The 10024-nt window shown below is 40.8% G+C and overlaps 1 protein-coding gene across 1 annotated transcript; it reads left to right on the top strand.

Moving 5' to 3' along the window:
- Positions 1 to 946: 946 nt before the first annotated feature.
- Positions 947 to 9083, top strand: rp9 (RP9 pre-mRNA splicing factor). Its single transcript, XM_026156982.1, has 6 exons — positions 947 to 1303; positions 1500 to 1530; positions 1643 to 1772; positions 4763 to 4854; positions 5272 to 5333; positions 8312 to 9083. Exons 1-6 carry the CDS (start codon positions 1158 to 1160, stop codon positions 8520 to 8522), a joined length of 672 nt encoding a protein of 223 aa, XP_026012767.1. The 5' UTR covers positions 947 to 1157; the 3' UTR covers positions 8523 to 9083.
- The last annotated feature ends 941 nt before the right edge of the window (positions 9084 to 10024 follow it).

Raw genomic sequence — 10024 nt, 5'->3', positions numbered from 1 at the left:
AAAACTGTGATTTTCAGTCTGTGAAAGCAGGCTCTTTACTTTGTTGCTCTGTTTACTGCTGCTTTTATGTGCTGTCTGCTGATAAATGCACATATTATATGACTATATATTTGGTATTCAGTATGCAATATCAGTTCTTGCCTACAATCTAGAAACTGAGCAATGTTTAAGACACTAAGATGTGGCTGCAAGAAAAGTGTGATCAATAACTTTAGAAAAATTAGCTTAAAAAAACGAAATAAATACACTCATCAGCCACTTTATTAGGTACACCTTGCTAGTGCCAGGTTGGATACTCTTTGGATATTTTCTCCTTTTCAGGTTATTGTCAGTAAACTCTTCTGTGGGAAAATACGAGTGGATCGGAAGCTTCTGACATATGCCATCATGTCCTCTTGAACATGTCTATATGCCTAAATGCAGTTTTAAAAGAATGTATTTATAGAGATCTTTAATGCCCTCATGGGGGAAAAGGCTTTGCAGACACTAGTCCGACGTAATATATATATTTAAAACTTAGATCCAAATGAACTCCGATGTTACCATGACTCAAATTATTCAAAATTTATTTAATAACGCAATAAGCAGATTGGAGCCATCTGAATCTATTACTAATTTTTAGGAAAGCCAAACCTTTACCTTCAAATGGAAGCATTTGAAACGCAACATGCATGAAAAGATGCTAAAGGCGCACGCTGATGGTTTGTTCCGTTGATGTTAAAGGTCACTTAAACGAGGCACAGATGATCTAAAACATACAGTGACATTTTGTTTCCAGTATCCTGTTATTAAGATTAAAACTGCCAAACTAGAAAATCATAGAAAATGGGTTGGGAAACGGATTCAATAAGGGAAGAATAAACATTTTTATCAGTGTTTACGGCTGAGAGAAACTGTCGTTTGTGTTTAAAAATAAAAAGAGAGAGAAAGAGAATCCAGGCGCACTTCCTGTGTTACCGCCGGTGTCCTGCAGGTGGCGCCGGACTTTAACAATCGAATCTGACTGCACAGGAAGTGCAGAAGCGCTGGAGCGGCGTTTGCTAGTTAGCTGCATGTTAGCACGATTCATCTTCATGGAATTAATAACGTAAAAGCTCCGCATGCACTTTTAATAACAACGGTATTTTTTGTCGGGTGATCATTTTGTTCAAGGCAAGATGTCGGACAGAAAGCGAGCAAGAGAGAAGGAGGACAGACGACACCACAAGAGGGACAAGATACCAAAAGATGATTTGGAGAAACTGAAGAAGCACAAGAAAAAAGTCAGCCAAGAAGTCCAGAAACTGAAACACATCGAGACATTGTGAGTAACTCCAGTTTCACTCTGGCTTTTCCTCTTTAATCCCGCAAACTTGTGCATGAATTATAAATGCGTCTTAATTGACACCCATTTTCAAGTTGATCAAGCTTATCCGCAATAAGCGAGGGGCAGCAACTTCATGTTGTTATTTTTTGTTTTAGGCAGCATACTAACCATTTTTAATCTCTCTCTCATGCAGCTATGAGAAACCTCCACCGGGATTTATTAAGGTAACGTGTTCGCAGTAATAGACAGCTAAGAGTAAGAAGTAAATTACATGTGGCTTTTTTCAGGTAAAGACAAATCGTGAGAATTGGTGACAGTGATCGGTTTGTGTTGCAGGAGCATGAAGAAAAACCAGAGGACTGTATCCCTGCAGAACCAGGAAATGAAGAAGCCAGAAGCTTCCTGGCCCACGCTCCCACGAAAGGGCTGTGGATGCCTCTAGGGAGGGAGGTGAAGGTGATGCAGTGTGAGTATAGTGTGCCCGAGTTTGCACTGACGGGAATAAACATGCTGTTTACAGTTCTGCTCATGCAAATGCAGTCTTTAACAGAGTTTTTCACATCCCTCGGGAATCTTTTCACAGCTACAGGAGTTAGGTGTTGATATCAGAGGTGACACTCATTGCTAATTAGGCAAACAGAAGGAAATCTATCCCAGGAGGCAGCCTCTTGCCTTTAGAACAGGGGGCATAAGACACATGACAGTAGTGATTACTCAGCTGCTCACTTCAGCGTGTTTATTTTAAAATTTTATGCTTGTCTTCAGTGCTGACTCTAACATATTTTCATTATTAATCTCCTAGAGCTGTGCAGTGTTTTTGGCCTGGCAAGTTTCAGTCCTTTAGTTTATGTTTTTAATTTACAGTGCATACACTACAGGGTGTCTGCAAGTCCTATAAATGTTTGAAATGTGGTTTGCTGAGAACCTAAATGATTTCAAGTACAGCCATTCCACTCCTTATTAATATTTTTATCTGTAACAGAAATTGTAATCTTATTGATAGTATTTATTTCTCATGCTTCTTTACTTAAAATGAATTATTTGAAAAATTAAAAATCTGTTAAACAAGCTCACATGGATGCTGGAAAATGTTTTGAGTACGGTTTATTAGTGAGGTACCAGCAGCACTTATAGGTCTGGAACTGTAGGTGGGAGTAAATCTCCACTGTGAGTAGGCAGCAGTTATGATAGGTGATAAATGTTAACTGCGAGATCTTGACATTTATCACTGTGTCTATTGTTTTTATGACAAGAGTGATGGACCAAAGACTAATAATTGGTGTTGCAGAGATTATCTTCTGTCTGTTTTTCCCAAAACAATGAATGTCATTATGTTCAGTGTCCATTCATTCTTTCGTCCCACACATTTTCATGCTGCGAACAGCAAGAGCTCAGACACAAACATGCACACGCAAACAAAAAAGTGGTGTTTGTGTCTTTTTTTCTTTTTTTTTTTCCCTCAATCCTTTGTGAAAAACTTGTACATTTGTCGTCCTGCTTAAAGGAACGGCGAGAAATTACTTCTTTTACGTGGTGAACAGAATTCCTGCAGACTCGCATTAAAAACACTCAAGTCGTTCACAGATGCTACGCTGCCACTTGAGCAGTTAATCGGTGTGAAACTTGGATAGAAATTGCTGATTTGTTTTCAGGGCAGAAAAAGTGATAATGAATTTGAGATGATCTGTCACTGATAATCAGGCGCCTCATCATGAGCAGCGTGTTTTTTCGTGTGCGACTCTTGAGTTGCTGTTGCGTGGGGTTGTTGCGTCCCTCGCCGACTGCTGTTCAACAAAATCCAATTTAATAAAATAATATTTCTTTCAGGATTTTTTTTTTACAGTTTGTGTCTTTTAATGCAGTTTGAGTTGTCCTTGATTTGCTTTATTAGCTAGATGATGAGTGGTCTAGACTGGGCTTACATACATATCCACCAGTCAATTTATTAGGTACGCTTTGCTAATACCAGCTTGGAACCCCTTTTGACTTCAGAACTGTTTTGATTCATCATGCTGTAGGCCTGTCTACATGTACACAGGGATTTTTGCATACGTAGGTTTTTCAGTAAGTTTTGGTCAGTTTTAGATGTTCGGTCAGTTTTAGATGCCTAAACTGAGCTTTTGAAAAGCTCCTTTCAGGGTGAGGCTTTCCAGTAACTCTGCGGTTACATATGGACAACAAAAATGGGGATTTTTGTCTTGCAACATCAAAGGTGTGCGACTTTTTGACGTCAGACTGTGGCCATGTTATTGTTTGTAAGGTTTTTGATTGGCCAGTATTTCTGTACAGTTGGGGTTATAACACCACATGTTCGCTTGGAAAGCACTTGACACCACTTGAAGTTGTTTTTGGTGTTTTCATGTGGACCGAAATGTTTTTTCAGAATGAATGCGGAAAAATCCTTGTTAGTATACATGAACGTAGCCATAGATTCAACAAGGCGCTGGAAACATTCCTCAGAGAACCATGTTGACGTGGTAATGTCACAGTTGCGGCTGATCATCCTCCATGTAAATTTCACAACATCCCAAAGTCTGCCTTTGGGATGTCGTGAAATTTACATGGAGTAAATGACTTGATTGGCATGTTTGAGATTATTGTCATGGGCACTGTAATTATGAAGGGATGGACATGGTCAGCAACAATAATCGGCTTGGCTGTGGCGTTTAAATGATGCTCAGTTGGTACTAAGAGGCACAGAGTGTGCATAAGAAGACATAAAACACATCATTACACCAACAACAACCTAAACTGTTGAAACAGTGCAGGGTGGATTCCTGCTTTTGTGTTGTTTGCACTAAATTCTGAACCCGACCAAGTGTTGCAGCAGAAGGACTCCTCAGACCAGGAAACATTTTTCCAATCTTCTTCTGTTCATTTTTCACCAGCGTTTGTAAACTTTACCTTGGTTGTAACAAGTGGTTATTGAGTTAGTGTTGGCTTCTTATCAGCTTCAAGCAGTCTGTCCATTCTCCTCTGACATTAACAAAGCACTTTACCAAGGACAACTGCTAATCCCTTGATATTTCCCTTTTTTTCAGACCCAACACTGGTTGTCTGGGGAAAAACCCAGTAGATCAACAATTTCTGAAATACTCAGACGAGCCCATCTGGCACCAACAATCATGCCACGTTCAAACACATTAAGAACTTCAGCTGCTTGTCTTGATCATTTCTGCATGTCTGAATGCACATGATGGCTGCCACATGATTGGTGACCAGTTGGTGCATCTGCGTAGTCATTTATGGCAACTCGCGATAACCATGACACTGAGCATATTCTATCGAACTACTGTTGAAAGCACCATGAGTTCGGGTTATTTTGGCAAACTAAAGTTCTTGAGATGAGGAAAATCAGTTTTACGTGGGACGTCTGTTTAATAGCAACTCTGCTGCCATGTACGTGAAATGTCTGATTCGTTAGACAAACAATGATTTTTGTTTCCTTTTGTAAAGGCTGGAGGTGCAAGCGCTACGGCCACAGGACAGGTGATCGGGAGTGTCCTTTCTTCATCACAGGCAACCAGAAACTGGAGCACTTCAGAGTGGTGAGTTTGTTTACTGCTGTAGAATGGTTGGCCCACCCACGGTTCCTTGCAGTAGAAAAATGCGTGAATGCAGTAGAAAAAAGTTAGTAGTCGCGTTTATGTCGTGGAGCTATGACAGAGACAGTTTGTGTCTGAGACTAAAGTTAAGTAAGGTCAGATTTAGTTTACACATGTGGGCAGCAGATCTCTGCACACAGCTCGTTCCAGTGTACTTTTAATGAAACAGTGCTCGCTGCAGGAACGCTCAGCCCCTGCAATGATTACCATAAATGCAACTGTGTCATATTTTCCTTCCTTCTATTGTCTCGATATTCCTAAAAGTGCTGACACAACACAGTTTGGAATGTATAGTTCCTGGATATAGTGTGAATTGTAGCACCTTACCTTCTTTTTGTGTGACATTGTGTACTTTATTAGGCACACGAAGACCCAATGTACGACCTGATTCGGGAAAACAAAAGGAATGAGAAGGAAACCAGGTATGTACAGTCATTTTCCTGCTGTGTGCATGTTAATTTCCCAGAGAAAGACTCATAATTTTCCACCGCTATTAAAGGACCCACTCGTGATACTCAGATCATATACTTGAAAACTCAGTTTTCCACTGTGTCCTCTCGCTGGAGTGGGACAATCTCAGATGACCTGGAAAGTCTCTCATGGTTGCTGGCTGCTTGTTCCAGTTTCTAGCAAATACTGTTTGACACCGGGATGTTTGAATTTGAGGCTAGTTCAGGAAGAAGAGCGTGCGCGATTGTGCGCGCACACATGCTTGTGTATTTTTGCATGCATATCAAAAAGGTTATTTAAAGGCCAGTGGCGCTTTGAAGTCTTACTTGCGTGTCTGTGCCACATTCATTTTGGCATCTTCTTTGAAAGGGGAGTGAAACAGTCCAACCTCTGCCAGCCTGCTTTCTAATTGCATGTAAGGTGCTGTCTATTAAATTGTGCTTGATGCGGTAGCCTTGTGTCACAATTGGGTAACGATGAAGAAGTTAGGAAATGAGAGTTTTGTTTTTTTGTTAGAATTACTTTTTGGCTTATTATTTGAGTGTATGACTTTTAATTTTATCATATATGTCGCCCAAATCGTTTTTTGGGGGGGCCACATTTTTGCGTTGAATATGATGACGTTTTTCTCTCAGAGCACCGCTTCAGTTCAAGAAATAGGGGACAAAATCTGAAGCCGCCATCCTGTTCAGAAATTCACTCCAGAGTTTGGCTGAGCCTGACGTGAAGCAGTAACAGTCTTACTAAGCTAAAGAGGGGTGGTATTTTCAGAGTTACAGTCCATTTAGGACAAATTTCCCTGGAAAGAAGTGCCGTACCACGCTGCAGCAGAAGGATTCTACTGGAGCCGTGTAAGTTTTGTTGTCACCTTGCTGCTCACGTGTTACAGCGTGACTCAGAAATGCAGTATGAACACTAATATTTATGCCAGACATTGAATAGCGTACTCTGACACGTGCTTCGATAACAAAATCTAATCGTGCTGCAGCTTCTTTAGCACAAATATCCTGCTTAGCTTCATGTTATTTATTAAATTTACTCTGGTGATAATTCACACATGCCATTTGTCTTTTTTTGCACTTGAATTGTCAGCTGCTGTACGCACAACTGATCGTAGCACAGCAGTGTCCTTCAGCCTTATCCTCGCAGTGTGTCTCAAGCTGATGCAATTGTTTTCTAAGAAATGGGCTTTTGCAGACATAGTGTTGATGCCCAGTTGAAGCAATTTCTCAGTGGAAATCTGTGGACAACGTTTGCTAGCTCTTTCTTCCTCCAATAACATCGTCAGTACACACAAACTCTACTCTGTATCTGGTACAAGGCAGCAAGAAATTGAGTCTGTTTGAGGACAAGACAAACCGCTGCACTTTATTAGGTATACCTGTCCATCCTGCTGTGTATCAGGCTGCTGGTGGAGATGTAATGGTGTGGGGGAATATTTTCTTTGGGTCCCTGAGTACCAGATGAGCGTCATTGAAATCCAGTTTGCCTGAGTATTGTTGGCATTTCCATCTCTTTATGACCACAGTGTACCCATCATCTAATGTTTTGTAACCCAAAGTCACAAAATATTAAAGATACACTGTTAAATCTGTAAAGTACAAATTCTGTTCCAAATTATAGCCAGGATGTGCAGGAAGTCTTTGGTGTTACTGGACAAGTAGCCCAAAATCACCTTTTAAAATCTTGCAGTGGAGCTTGTTTTAGAAGGACCTTACCTCCTGCACCAGCACCACCATCACCACCTGGATGGTTCAGGCTTTAGAAGACCGACTCTGTGACAGGAGTCTTTGGCCTTGTTTGGTGTGATTGGCTTAGAGGAGAGAGGGGAGAGCTGCATGGTCTCGTTTAAATCCTGTTTGTTTTTGTTTTTTGTTTTTTTCCTAGCTTTCTGTGTACTGCAGGTTTTAGTGTGAGCACAATCAAGTAAAGGAATTATAACTAAAAAGCTGTTTTAGCACCTCAGTTTAAAGGTCATGTAGACATGTAGACCAAAACATGGCTGTTTTGGCTTCTTTCTGATGATTATTTTTTGAACATTTTAGACTGTTTAGACAAAGACATTGTAATTTTTCTGAAGATTATTCTAATTCTTCTCATCCACTCTGCTTTAGAGTCCTTTAGAGCTTGTGTATTTTTTTCTAAGGGAGTCCTGCATCACTGAAGGGCCCTCCAATACACTTTTTTTTCTTTGAGTCCTGCCCTTCAGTCTGTGTTGTCTGATTGGCTGCCTAGCCCAGTTTAAGAAAGCAGCTAGAGACACCAGTAGTCTCAGTTCTGTGAGTCTGAGCCTTCATTTGTGATGCACTTGTCTTCTCAGTGTGTTTCATGTAAAAGAGAATACATCGAAGCATGCAGGTGCTAAAGATATAATAATATGTAAGTCTTTTTGAATGTTTCCATAGTAGTCTTAAGATTTGTTGTGTTCTTATTAAACTAAACCCCAAATCATACGTGTGTGCAGAATATTTTCTTACAAAACTGAGCACTCCAACAAAAGTGAACATTTAAATTAAAATGAGTTTTACTTGTTTGGTAAAGATAAAGATATCTGTGAGACTTCCCAAAAAACTTAGAAGAAACCATTTAAAAATGCCTGAAACAAAATTGACGATGAAGTCATTATTGTCTCCTCCATTTTGGATTTAAGCAATAATGGACACCTTTTAAAAAAGATTAATTGAAAACTAAATATGTGCCCAAGACCTGAAGTTTTAATTGTTACTTGGACAGGGTTGCTAACATTACTAGAAATACGCAACCACAAGCGGGCACGTGGCTCACTCTGCCTTCTGGAAATGCTGGTACTGGGACAAAGACAGTGTGCTGCTCAGTGACATTTGAGATGCTTGCCAACCTGGGCATCAGTATGCCTCGGCTGTACTTTCCTCCCTGCACTTGACTTAAATACCACATCCTCTTCTCTCCTGCCTTCCCTCCTTGTCTGTAGGATCCAGCAGCTGCAGCAACTGCTCCAGGACACCACTTCCTCTTCCGCCTCCGACTCAGACAGCTCCTCCTCTTCTTCATCCTCCTCCTCTGATCACCATCCCAGAAAGAAGAGGAAAAAGAAGAAGGACAAAAAGAAGAAAGACAAAAAGAAGAGCAAGAGGAAGCGAAAGCACAAGTCCAAAACTAATGACTCCTCCGATTCAGACTGAGGGCATGCTGATACGCGAACTTGAGTATTACGTGTTTTGCACATAAAAAAGGAAAGAGACTGAAATGCAGCACAGCGAGACCTGCACCCTGAAGACGCCCCCATAAGCTTTTCCCCCTCAGGTTAAAAGCTGTTTATGCACCAAGCATGATGACTTCTCCCTCACATTTCTTTCCCCCCCAGGGTGACAACTCGCCTTTACGTCCTCTCTGTCGGCTCACACAGCACAGAGTCCGATGGAACAGCAGCTTAAGTATGAATGTGTGCCTTGGTACATATGTTTGTCAAAAAGGATTTGCTGCATGGGCAGTGACTCTTCAGCGAGTATGGAATGAGCCTTCTGGTTTAAGAGAATGTTCTTACATCGATTCTGGTAAGGTCATATTCAGAGATTGTATTTTTCTCTGGCATTGCATTCTTATTAAAAACTTTGATTGTAGAGTGCATTAAATGAAAATGGGTGGAAAAAATGTAAACGTTGGGGTGCTGTTAGAATGTTTTTCCACACGAGCCAAAATGTTTGAATGCTTGTGACTGTACATAAACATTTGGAAAGATTTGAGGTTGGAATATGCTTATGTGCTCTGAGGAAGCCACAGAAATGTGGAAAGAATCTTTTGAGATCTCTGTATAGTCGTATACAGAGACATGCACTGCAGTACTAAAGTTTTCAAGGCATCTTTAAGTATAACCATCAGGCTTTGCAATGCTCTAGATCGGGTTTCAAATGTGAGGCCCATGGGCCAGAATCGGCCTGGCAAGAACTCCCATCCGGCCCACTGGATGGCTTTGGAAAATGTAAAGGAGGGCTTAAATTTCACTGTATTTTAATACATTTTACTGCATTTCCTACTGCTAAAATCCTTCCTCATGAGCATTCATACAACACCAAAGTAATTATGTCAAAAATAAACAACTAAATGACAGAAAAGTTCCCATTTTTTCACCAATTCCAATAGAAATTCCTTTTTTTCTTTTTTTTTTTAAATTTATATATTACAATGAGTCCACAGTAAGATGAATAAAACCATAACAGAAAACTTTCTGTGAATTAAAAACTGATTATGAAACAATGAAGTATCAGAACTTTTTCTCTAGTCTTAGACATTTATTTTTTACAATTCCGAGTCCAAAGAATCGTGATGACAGATCTCCATCCAGCCCTTCGCTTATCCTTTTCAGGGTCGCGGGGGGCGCTGGAGCCTATCCCAGCTGTCATAGGGCGAGAGGCGGGGTACACCCTGGACAGGTCGCCAGTCTGTCGCAGGGCCAACACACAGGGACAGACACTCACATTCACATCTAGTGGCAATTTGGATTATCCAATTAACCTATCCCCACAAGTTGCATGTCTTTGAACGGTGGGAGGAAGCCGGAATACCTGGAGGGAACCCACGCAAGCACGGGGAGAACATGTAAACTCCACACAGAAAGACCCCGGCCTGATGGTGGAATTAAACTCAGGACCTTGATGACAGATCTTTCATTTGAAATTGTACTTCC

The sequence above is a fragment of the Astatotilapia calliptera genome, chromosome 22 (genome assembly GCF_900246225.1).
Source record: "Astatotilapia calliptera chromosome 22, fAstCal1.2, whole genome shotgun sequence".
Classification (NCBI taxonomy): Eukaryota; Metazoa; Chordata; class Actinopteri; order Cichliformes; family Cichlidae; genus Astatotilapia; species Astatotilapia calliptera.
Note: the sequence above shows the minus strand (reverse complement) of the source record. Positions and strands in the feature narration are given on the sequence as shown.